The sequence below is a fragment of the Alosa alosa genome, chromosome 9 (assembly GCF_017589495.1).
Source record: "Alosa alosa isolate M-15738 ecotype Scorff River chromosome 9, AALO_Geno_1.1, whole genome shotgun sequence".
Classification (NCBI taxonomy): Eukaryota; Metazoa; Chordata; class Actinopteri; order Clupeiformes; family Clupeidae; genus Alosa; species Alosa alosa.
The window spans coordinates 8,561,942-8,574,416 of NC_063197.1; the positions used below are offsets into that span (position 1 = coordinate 8,561,942).

Below are 12,475 nucleotides of genomic sequence, written 5' to 3' on the forward strand. Positions count from 1 at the left end.
CTCTGAGTATATTCCATGGGGTATTTTTAGTTGACATAAGATCAAGGGGTAGAGTAGGTATAAGGAAAGGGGGGAAATAAATTGGTGAGGACACAAGAAACACTAGGGCTGTGTTCCAATTTGCATACTTCTGTACTTACAATACCTAATACGCACTCAGATCTGTACTTACAATACCTAATACGCACTCATACTAGGTATTGTAAGTACAGAAGTATGCAAATTGGAACACAGTCTAGACGCTTTGGTCTAAAATTGAAGCAAGGTGTCGGGTCAGCATCGGGTGCAGAGACCAAAATGAGTGACGGCTACAGTGCTATACTTTGGGGGTATGGCTGCTCTAGCTGTTGGCTGCAGCAACTCAAGCTAGGTTTTACTTTGTTTAAATCTCACCAGTACTAGCAAAGTCCAAATTGGTATATTGATTTTGAAATGGACTGACACCACCTATCCCTAAACTTTAGAATCTATTTAGTACTCCTCCTGACAATGTGCTTCTAGCCACTCATTATATTCCATTGATATCTCCAATCACTTCAGCTGTATTCAGCAAGCTGAGAAGTGCAGACTATTTATATATCTGGGACTCTGTGTACCGTTTCTGGAGAAAGATGTGTGCTACTGGCAGTTTATTAAATGGGCCATGCCATACTCTTTTCAATTATTGATTTTATAACATTAAAGTCTAAGGTTTTATTTATCTATATATACATCCTCCAGGTCTAGATTGCTGAATGCCAACTGCTATGGCTCCATCTTATTAAGATTGCTATAGGTAGTCTGCAATGTTAATAGGGCAGGGAGCATAATAAATAAGAGCAGTGGCCATTTCCTTTCTATGGCCATTACAGGCAGAGAGGGAACAGTCCACATTGAAAAGCCCCTACACACATACATATTAAAGGCAACAAGAAGAAATGTTTTCTTGCGACAAAATAAGAGGGGGGAAAAAAAGCACCAGACCTTGAAAGTAGCTGCAATAATCATGTTCAGTGTCAAAAATAAACAGATTACACATTTCATATGGAACACAACATTGAAATGTTTACATAATATACATAAATAACTTGAAATTATAGCATATGTTGTGCAATGCACATCTCTTCCTCATGAAACACAAATAGAAAGTGCTGTCCAATGGCAGTGCTCCACAGGCTGTCTGACTCCATTGGAACAGTTGTCCGTGTCCAGAGATTACTTCAGCATGGCACTGTAGAGCAGAAGGGAATGGGACAGATGGGAGTCCTGCTCCATACAGAAGATGAGATCCCTGAGCGTGACCCGCAACACAGGCCTAGACGTGCTCCTCTGACCCACAGCACTGCTAACCTGGGAGAGGGGGGAGAAACACACACACACACACAGTGATTCACACAGACAGGGCCACTCTTATCTACCACTTGTTGAGGTTTCATGTTGTGATGTTGCAATTTGAGCATTAGGGCCTATGTCCACCAATCGCGTTTTTTGCAGTGACAGCGCCCTCAACCTCATTTTCAGAGCGCTTCGGTCAAGTGTTTATTGTTGCTATGTTACCAAAACCGTCTGCCAGCACGTCTTTTTGGTCACTCACTACCAACATTGTTGACAGTGTAGGTCCCGCTCCTTCCTTGATTTCAATTGGCTAGCAAGAGAGAAGTAAGGGCCTTATGCGGTTAGTCTCAGAGCAACATAGACTATATGAACTATACAAATCAACCACTCTGTGACTTAAAGGAGACCAATGGCAATGCCACTGTGAGTGTGTTAAGATTTCTCAGGCATGGACTGTCTTATGGTATCCAAGAATCCCTTTCTTTATTTCTCCTGGAAGTAAATCTCTCATTATTCTACTCTACAGGAGGAAACTTGAGAAGATTAGTAGCAACAGGGGAATGTTTTTCTTTTTAAAAAACAAGAATAAAGCAGCAGCAATCTCAGAATAAAACCTACTTTTCACAATGCAACACAGTACAGTAAATCAGAGCAACAGCACAATACTCCAAACAGCACAATACTCAAATGCACACTATTACGACTGGTCCCATGTTCTCAGGTGAGAGGCTGTCTACACATTTTAATTCCTTGTTGGTCCATGGACACGTGATCACCAATTGGCAATAAAATAAAGCACATTTTCTTCTGGCTGAGCTGCTGTGTACGGCCTTTACAGTTGTCTTGTTTTGAGCCTTTGAGTGATATTTGTAATTTACACAAGAAGCCAAAGTGTTCTCCATTAGGCCCCGGCGACTCCCCATTTGTTGGCATATGTGCTCATTCCTCGTCTCCTGCTCCTTCTCCCCTCTCTCTCTCTCCCCCTCCTCCTCCTCTCCCTCTCTCACCCTCCTCTCCTTCCTTCATCCACCGAGCCTCCTCGCACGCAGGCAAAACCCCAACATCATTAGCATAGCAGCCTGGGGCGAGTAGAATCAAATAAATGGAGAATTACAAACAAATTAAAAAACACACACACACACACACACACACACATACAATTACCCACCCACACATTTTAGCAACCAGCATTAATGCCTCACAGAGCCAAGCAGCCTGGGGACGAAAACCATAAAGATGAAAAGGGGGAAAAAAAAAAAAAAAAAGGGAAAAATGAGCTGCTGCAGTGAAATTCCCACCTCTGATTAGACAGAACTGACTTGAATTGGCTACATCAGTCTCACACACAACCACACACACACATACACAAAGTCACCTCCAGGGGGCGCTTCCTGCGGGGACCAATGGCAGCGAGAGCTGCCAGGTTAGCCTGTCTGTGCTGGGCCTGAGCCAACTCCAGCTGCTGCATCTGAGGAGAGGGAGAGGGAGGGAGATAGAGGAGAGAGAGAGAGAGAGAGAGAGAGAGAGAGAGAGAGAGAGAGAGAGAGAGAGAGAGAGAGAGAGAGAGAGAGAGACTCTGCTTAGCATCTTTCACTAGTTTAACTCCTGGGAAAGACTTGAGTGACGGAGAGACTGTGACCGGCAGATGTGGTGACCGGGTATTCTTCATTCTTCTTGATTGTTGCTGGGAGCGCTAGATGACATTTGCATGTATAGGACATTTGCAGCCAGTCCATCAGGTCACATATATGTTAAACACAAACATAAAACTGCATGTGCCTTAAATAGTCAAATACCCTTGCTGTATATTAAAACACTAAAGTTAAATAAAGAGCATGAGGCATGATCCAGGCTGAGCCTATTCAAATTACAAACACAGTACACACTGCAAGTTCACAGACTTGCTTGTCCCTTGTGATGCTTCAGGCTTTTACACCTGCTTGAGAATTCTGTGTGAGGAAGGGACCAGATAACTAGAGCTCAATCCAGAGCTACTCTATGTGAGAGAGTGAGAGAAAGTAATACACAGAGAGAGAGAGAGAGAGAAGAGAGAGAGAGAGAGAGAGAGAGAGAGAGAGAGAGAGAGAGAAAGAGGGGATGGGTGGAGAGAGTTATCCTTACCTCTTTTGCCTTCTGCTTGAGACACTGCTGTTCAGGGTCTTCCCTGCTGGACCGACTCTGGAGCAGGAAGGGCATTCATTATGATCATGACAGGATCATTATTATCTACCATAAACTAATTCATTATGATCATGACAGGATCATTATTATATACCATAAACTAATTCATTATGATCATGAAAGGATCATTATTATTTACCATGAACTATGTCATACAAATCATCTCCCTTCCCTGTCTGGAATTCAGTAGGGAAACCACGTGCTAGATTCAACATTTGAACTGGTCGAGTTTCCATTGTGAAGAGGGGTCAGAACCCCAATAGTTTAAGGTGAGTGGGTACCTTGCTCCTATAGAGTGCGGTACCCAGAGTGCCTCGGAGGCAGGGTTACCTTGGCGATGCGGAGCAGCATCTCCCTCTCCTCCTCATCCCTGCGCTGTTGCTGCAGTCGCTCCACCTGCTCCAGGAAGCGCAGCTGACTCCGAACATCGGTCACCTGCTGGTACTGCCAGCAGTCCTGCAGTGTGTATGTATATGTGTGTGTGTGTGTGTGTGTGTGTGTCGAGTGATATACAGTGGGGGGTTATGTATTATTGCCTTCAAAGTATACATGAAATAAAAGACAGATAAAGAGGGAGGACACAGGGTCTATGTGTGTGTGTGTAAGTGTGTGTATGTGTGATTGTGTATATATGTGAGTGTGTGTATGTGTGTGTATGTGTGTGAGTGTGTATATATGCGAGTGTGTATGTGTGATTGTGTATATATGTGCGTGTGTGAGTGCGAGAGTGAGTGACTGAGCGAGCGAGTGAGCCTGTGTGGCTAGTGATTACCTTCAACTGCAGGTGGCGGTGTTGTGCAGTGACTGAGAGTTTTCCCAGCAGGTCTCGGAGCCGCTCCTCAGTGGCATGGGACACCAGACCCACAACATCTCCTTCCAAACCACACACACCTACAGACATGGCTAGAGAGAAAGAGAAAGAAAGAGAGACAGACAAGAGAGAGAGAGAGAGAGAGAGAGAAAGAGAAAGAGAGAGACAGAGAGAGAGAGAAAGAGAAAGAGAAAGAGAGAGAGAGAGGGAGAGAGTCAAATTCCTGGCCTTTGCAGATGGCCTGGTGCCTCTGAATAGGGCCTAAAGCAGCACCTGGACCTGCTGGCAAAGTACGGCCCTGGCAGCAAATCCTACCAAAACAAAAATCATGATTTTCCAAAAGAACCTAGATGCCAGGAACACAGCAGCATTCTCTGTAGCACTGTCTTTGAGCACGCAATGCAGTATACTTACCTCGGTCTGGCCATTACTGCATCAGAAAGTGTCAGCTTGGCAGTGAATGCACTCAATAAAAAAAGCCTGGAGAGCCCTCTATGCTATAACATCTAAATTGTACAATATAAAAATATACCAATCTCAATGTGGTGCAAATGATTCAACAGCATTACACAGCCTACAGTGTTATATGGAATCGTGGTCTGTAGTCTACTCAGTACACTGCATAAGACAAGCATCCAACAGAAACCTATACTGAAAGCCCAAACAAAAACACCCAACAATGCAGAATTAAGCATTTACCCATTGGCTATACCTATCCAAAAAAGAGCACTAACATTCTGGATGCATCTAAAGTCTAGTCCCAAAAATACACTTCATTTTGAGGCACTAAACACCCAGGTACTGAACTCAGATGGTGTCCATGAGACACCAAACTGCCAGTAAAAGCAGAATGAATTTCTATCCGACCCTAAATTGAGAGTATAAATTGACAGTATTTCCTCTCTGCCAGAGATAGAAGTAGAGGCAGAAGTAGAGGCAAATCTTGACCAAGTACACTAAAAATAGAGTTGTATATAATAATGCTATTATATTCCTTATGTTCCGTTTCATCGTTCTGTTGTGATACATGCTGTATGTATGGTACGTTCTATTGTGATATATGCTGTATGTATGGTATGTGATATAGAAACTTGGATTTCTTATTCCCAATATCCCTAATACTTTATATGACTGCTTTGGCAATATGAATGTCTCATTTGTGAAGTATTTTTTGTATTTAAATTTGAGAGGGAGGGAGAGATAAACACACAAATCAATTCATCCATGTATGGAGCTGTTGTCCTCACTCACCCCCTTATTGTTTGGCCTCACAGTACAGAACATTCACCCTCACAAAGAAAACATTAGTGATCTTCAGTACAGCTATTCCCTTTCTACAGGCCACACACACACACACACACACACACACCAAATGTCAATTGAAACTAGATGATAAAACTGACTGGAGCAGTCTCTCCCTCTTCCTGCATTCTGCTGATGAGGGCATGTCTTCTGCTCTCATTTCCTCTCCTCCGCTCTGGAGTATATCTCTCTCCCGTTCCCTCAAGGCACACGCTCCTCACCCCATCCCAACGCCCCCACCCCCTCTCTCCTTTTGTTCCTTACTTCTCTATTTTGACTCAGAGTTCATTTGCATACTGCATCACTGCCATCCTGCGTCTCTCTCCCCCTCTCTCTCTCTAAGAGAAAAAAAAACTTGCTGATCAAAGCTTTCAATGTCATCCATCTTGATTTTTTCCCCACTTCTCAGCTGAAATAAGAAAGGCAGACGTGAGAGTATGTTGTGGAAGTTTTTTCTGTTAGTTGAGGTTTGAAGGCACAACTTGATCCCAGCTCTCCCTATTCCACACTCATTACATACTCACTTTCACACACACACACACTACCTGTATGAGTAATGCGTGTGCGTAGGGCAGTGGGACAGAGAAATGGCTGGTCTCGGCAAGACCTAACGACCAGTCCAACCGACTCTGCGCCGGTTGCCAGGATACGGGCTCTCTCCTCACTAATGCTCACGCCAGCCATGGATGCCACATCATTGATGTCATCCTCATCCCTAAACACACACACAAAGAGGTGGCCTGTTTATTGTAAGCAGACACTGACAGACATTTAAAAGCATCAACCTGAAGTGAGTGGTGAGCTCACACATGTGGTCACTACCGGAAGGTGCCGGTGCTCTCCTTAAAGCTGAGATTGAGAGTGGGCAGTGAGGATGCGGGGTGCGACTTTGAGATCTGTGCTGAGGGCCCCACTATCACACCTGTAGAGAGGGACAGGGAGAGAGGGAGAGAGAAAGAGAGAACTTCTATTAAATACTGCTATACCCAGTACCAGTAAAACTATTCTGAGAGAAAGAGAGGGAGAGAGAGGGCCATTTCAGACAGTGGCAGTTTTGGCCAAAACACAGTCACAGTGTTCAAACAGACACCAATACCTGTTCCCCACTGGACACGCAAGTCCTACCTGTGGTGGGTGTTCTGTTGGTCTGGAGCAAAAAGTGTTTGGCCACACCCCCTCCCTGGGCAGCAGGTTGTGAGGTCACAGGCTTCTTGATGACTACAGTTTGCTGGGGCTGAATCAGCTGCAAAAGTGTAGAACGGCTCTCAGGGAAAACGTCTTCATCCCCATACACAACCTCCTCCTCCTGCTATTAAACTTCTACACTCACGTCCTCTTGTGGTGCTGGCAAGGTACTATGTATTTGTACTATTTATTTAAATAAATAAATGTATTTTTTTATTTATTTGTGCGAGGTAGCGTGAATGTTAGTCCTAAATTGTACATTTCTTACAAGCATCAGCTAAATGAATAATTGCAATGTAAATGCCAATGTAAAACATCTTAGAGACAGTGGAATTAATCACAGCGTGAACAAGGGAAGACGTTCAGAGCCAGACACATAGGAGCTGCAAAGGGAAATCCAAACTACTTGTAGTGTCACATTATGAGAGCGAGGGAACCACACAGGGATGTCAGCAGGAGGACAGGCTCCAGCACTCGTAGCAAAACATCTCAGAGATAAGAGGAGACAACTGTGACAAGTAGGTGACAGATGGAAGAGTCAGCCCTGAGCATCCTCCTACTTCCCACAATGCAAAGCACTGAACCTTCTGAACCTCTCTGTCTCAGTGTTAGAAAGCAAACTCGCTATGAAATCTAATTTCACTTGCTCAAATGAGCTTTGGGATGTCTGCGAAATTCCACAAAACTCTCAAATAGAACAGGGTAATGCAATTTATGGTATTGCATTAGGAAACACTAGGTAACATTTTGTTTATGTGATGTGATGAGTGTGAGTGTGTGTGTGTGTGTGTGAGAGAGAGAGAGAGTGTGAGTGACTGAATGAGTATGTGTACTTTGAGGAAATAGAGGAGTGTCGGTTTGTAAGTGAATTAGCCCTACCCTCAAGCCACAGAGTGTTACAGGGGTAATTAAGACAAAGTGGAAAGAAAATGACACATTATGAACTCCACTAGGCACAGAACACTCCACTACAACACAGACAGAAAGAGGGAGGGAGAGAGAGAGCACAAGATATAAAAAGAAAGAGAGAGAGAGAGAGAGAGCACAAGAGCGAGAGAGAGAGAGAAAGAGAGAGACTCTGTTTAGCGTCTTTCACTAGTTTAACTCCTGGGAAAGACTTGAGTGATGGAGAGACTGTGTGACCGGCAGAGAGTGTTTGTGTATGTCTGTGTGTGTACATGTGGGACAAAAAAAAAAAAAAAGAGAGAGAGAGAGACACAGGACTGCATACATAAAACACCAAGCATATCCACAGACGCCCATGCAGTCAGTGAGTGTGTGTGTGTGTGTGTGTGTGTGTGTGTAGGGTGCAGAGTAGGGCAGAGTAGCTACCAGCTGAGTTGACCTCACTGGCTGACCGGAGGTGGAGGGCTGGGCAGGAGGGGCACTGGGCTGTTCACACTGCTGGATGAAGAGCTGGGAGTTTGGGGTGAGCTGCCGCACAGCAGGGAGACTCCTCTGGAGCGGAGGAGGAGGGGGAAGGGGAGAGAGAGAGAGAGAGAGAAAGAAAGATGTACATCTGAGGTACAGTATAAGGTATGAGGAAGGCAGGAATGTAATTCTGCCTCTCACCTTCAGGAATGTCACCAAGTATGGCTGAGGAGATGATTTCAGCTCAGCGTAAAGTTTCTCTGTGAACTCCTCTGCTTCAAGCTTCCCATCCTACACACACACACACTTCTAAGGCTAAACCCATTTAGTGTCTCACACAGGTGTTTACACTATGGCTTTGTAAGGCTCAAAAGCACTGCATTATGCTCCATCAATTTTGTGACACGTTTCTACATTTGTTGACTGCATTATGTCCACCAGTCTTGCTGTCAGTTTGAACAATGAAGTAGACAGAAAATACAAACATCTAAAAAAAATATTACTGCAAAAAAAATTTGACGCTATTTGCCTCAGCTCCTCACAAAAGTGACGAGCACAGCAATGTCTATGCCAGCATCAGAGCTGAGAGATTGAAGTCATTAAGTGGACTAAGCTGCCTGCTAACACCAGCATTGCTAAGGGCTAAAATACATCCGTTTTGTCATATAGACAAGTAGGTGTGGTCCACAATACTGGCTTTGCACAAAATAAATGTGTGTGCATATTTGGGAAAACTGAATTAATGGCAAGACTTAAGGGTAAAGCTGTAATAGTACCAACATCCTATAGGCTAGATGTAGACAAAGCTATGTGTCAACAAATAAAACAAATGCCCAACAGAAGGCTACTGACAAATGAGGGGAGGGGAGGGGAGTCAGAAGCCCCTGGCTGAAGTGGAGCAGTTGTATTTCTCTAGCTGGTTTCCTTCAAAACAGCCAACCTCTCCATAGCATTAAGATACAAACCAGCCTATTTGCCTGAACACAGGAAGCACAGGTGCCGTGACAGGAAGTAGAAACATGGGGCCACGTACCAGCAGGCTTTTGACCAGGTTGCGGACGTTCATACCCATGTCTGAGGAGTGACCGCCACTGGAGGCCAGCTTCATCAATGTCACCAGGAAGTTCTTGCACTTCTTCACATTCTCAATTGTCTGCTGCTTAAAACACAAAGGATTCTCAAAACGATGTGCACATCACAAGAACGTGCAGGTGCTGGACCCACGGCAGTAGAACAACATGAAAAACATATATGCCAGTCCACACTGCAGTAGCTCCCTTTCAAAGCAGTGATATTTGTGCTTTTCTTCGGACCTGTAAACAACAGAAAGTAAATCATAAATAGTGCTGTTTAAACACACAATTTCAGACAAGAGAAGGAAAGAGGAGAGGAAAGCCAGGACCATCAGGCTCCTGACAGGAGTTTGGTGAAGACAGCACTGTGGGAATTAACTGATAGGTAAACACACTACAGAATGTACAGACTTCACACACTCACATACTCTATAGTATACCACCAGACTTCACACACTCACATACTCTACAGTAAGTTAAGAGAAAAATATACCTCATCCATGACAGCAGCCATAACCTTAAATAATGAGCTCTATCTGGGGCTTAATAAAAGCCCATTTAAATGAGCAGTTTATTAAAACTTTATAGAAAACTCCTTCTGCATTAGTCTTATCTCACTCTAGCCAGGAGGTCAAACCAGTTTTATCCGGCCCTGAGTGGGGGCTTGGACCGCCCTGACCATCACACCCTAATTCAGTCTCATATTTTTTCTCCATGATTTTGTTTTGTATTGTATCAGCACATCAAAATGTATTCAGTCTTTGCTTTCACAGTGTCATGGATCTGCACGGTTAAAATTTCAGTAAGACAATGAGACAATCATAACACCTGATGGATCAATACAATTTAACAAATAATGTGATTCTAAAGGCACGCCCACGGAGTCTGAGAGTATAATACAATCATCTCCTAAAAGAGTGATTGAAGGGCTCACCGAGGAAACGGCATTGGAGGGAGCAGTCTTGGGTTTGGTGGGGACATTTGTTGAAAGAATTCGGGGGGCAAGGCCTCCTGGGTGGTTTGACTGACCCACAGCTGGAGTGGTGGAGAGTCCAGCTACAGAAGCCTGATGTCATATTCGTTAAAAAAACGAAAGGAAAAGGGATATAATTATCTTCAGGATATCAGTGAATAGCGGTAAAATACAAAAAAGGCTCTTTCAGAAAAGAGTAGTCTAATAGTCTACTTCGCTCTTCAAGGTACTACTAGTGGCTGTCAACAAATCAACACAACTAAATTTCATATATATGTATGCAACCTAAGTAAGCTGTAATTGCCATCACAAGCCACAATATCTACCCAGCTCAAATTAAAGATGCACAAGGTTCTGTGTATGACCCCCCCTAACCACCCACACCTGGCTGTTCTACTTTAAATGTGCATTATGTAAAGAAGATGTAACATGCATGAGAAGAGAATCTGAAGGGTTACGGTCTCTGGGGGGACTTTTCAGGCGGTTACCTAGCTACCTGTGAATGTCTTCATCACACACGCCCACTTTCTAACCCACCAGTCTGGCAACACAACACCCCTGCTTTCTGAGACGGTTGATCACAGTGTGCGCCGTGGTCTACTTTAATGATAGTGGATAACAGCGCCCACTCTACCTTAATGATGGTGGCTCCTGTCGTGGAAGTGATGTGTTGACGAGTTGCTCCTACAACTGAGCTGAGTCTCTGGGGGACAGGTCCTACGGCAGAGCTGGCTCTCTGGGGAATGGTCCCCACGGCAGAGCAGGGCCTCTGCGTATTGGTCCCCATGGTGGAGCTGGGCCTCTGAGTGATGGTCCCCACAGCTGTGGTGGGCCTGTAGGCAACCCTTCCCACAGCATTGGGCCTCTGTAAGGTGGGCCCTGTGGTGGAGCTAGGCCTTGGTGGAATGGTCCCCATGGTGTAGGTGGCCCTGGGAGTGCTGACAGGAGGGCAGACTCTGATGATCGGGGCAGATCCTGGCTTCCTGATGACAGTGGCCGCAGATGGCTGAAAAACAGACCCCCAGGCCGATTAAATCCAATAAGTCCAATGTACAGCCAATACATTGATAATCCATTTACTTAGACATACTTACTTTACTTAAATACCTTCTATAAAATGTTATGAAAAGTGCATACGGCACACCAATATGCGACCTGTGTGAACACACATAAACGCATACCTGGACCAGGCCTGGGTTATTGACGACTCTCTGAGCCTGCGCTAAAGCCTGCTGGGATACGAGCATTAGCTGCCCGCTGTCGCTACGCACCAGCACCATACCTGCGACAGAGAGAGAGGACGTAAGGCAAATACATTTTATATTGACAACATGGTGACAGCACTGCAGAAACGTGACACGGGCAATAATGTCAGTGGTAAGGTAATTGTAAAGCAGGAGACAGCGCAAGCGTAGACCTACCCGGCGGGATCTGGAATGTTGCAGGAAGCTGGACTGAAGCGGTTTGTGGTGGCCTTACCATGGCCACACTGGTTTTTAGTGCAGGTGTCCTTGGAGGAGTAGGGGCGACAGTCTTCACCATTGTTGGTTGAGTGGGAGTAGTCTGGGCCTTTGGCACTGAGATACGAGGAGACGCCACACTACTAGTCGGACAAACCTGGATGGGTGACACGTTTGTCTGAACCACCGTACCACCGCCACCACCAGTCGCAGTACTTGGCGGCGATGGCCTGTGCGAGGCCGGCGAGTTGGACACCGCTTTGTCATTACTGATAATGCTTGGCTTGGGGTCATGGCTACCGAGCCTGGCGTCATCTGCGGCGTTGTGGGGCGAAGCCTGCCTGTCTGTACTTGCTAGTTGCGCTACATCGCTTCCCTCAATCGTAGAAGTTTCCCCAGCGCCTGCATCTGCTGAAGTTTGGCACGCGTTCTCAGATGTCTGTTGTGTTTGGCTGCACTCTGAACTGCTGTTTGCAGACATGAAGAGCTACCATGGGAGTTGCCTGGAATCAGTGATGCGTTCTGCTTTGGTGATGTAAATCCTATTCCCCATCAGCTTCAGTCTCTCGTAAACGTTTGTACAGCGTTAGATTAACGCTTGAATTGAGAGGGAGATCACACTTCGTGTACGCCCCTTATCACAGCTCACCGCGTGTTCAATTTACACAATTAGTTTAATCTTAACACATTATTCTATTAAAAGATAAACCTGCCCAATTGTTGCCTTGGTATGTCTTTGTGTTAATTTTTTATTGAGAAATAACGACACAAAATTCGTTTTTCTTAAGAAACTTTTATTGTCAGA

General features: G+C 45.0%; 1 protein-coding gene across 3 annotated transcripts; it reads right to left on the reverse strand.

Annotated features, from left to right (window-relative positions):
• Positions 1 to 983: 983 nt before the first annotated feature.
• taf4b (TAF4B RNA polymerase II, TATA box binding protein (TBP)-associated factor) lies at positions 984 to 12,377 on the reverse strand. Of its 3 annotated transcripts, none has more exons than XM_048253141.1 (15): positions 11,632 to 12,377; positions 11,392 to 11,492; positions 10,845 to 11,216; positions 10,172 to 10,303; positions 9,198 to 9,320; positions 8,366 to 8,455; positions 8,126 to 8,251; positions 6,734 to 6,851; positions 6,431 to 6,530; positions 6,154 to 6,323; positions 4,268 to 4,398; positions 3,826 to 3,951; positions 3,436 to 3,492; positions 2,690 to 2,782; positions 984 to 1,329 (listed from the first exon to the last, which is right to left on the reverse strand). In XM_048253141.1, the coding sequence occupies exons 1-15, from the start codon at positions 12,149 to 12,151 to the stop codon at positions 1,195 to 1,197; spliced, it is 2,394 nt and encodes a 797-aa protein (XP_048109098.1). In that variant the 5' UTR covers positions 12,152 to 12,377; the 3' UTR covers positions 984 to 1,194. The 3 variants fall into 3 exon arrangements, with proteins under 3 accessions (XP_048109098.1, XP_048109097.1, XP_048109099.1); XM_048253140.1 differs by having other exon boundaries at positions 6,133 to 6,323; XM_048253142.1 differs by lacking the exon at positions 8,366 to 8,455 and having other exon boundaries at positions 6,133 to 6,323.
• Positions 12,378 to 12,475: the final 98 nt, after the last annotated feature.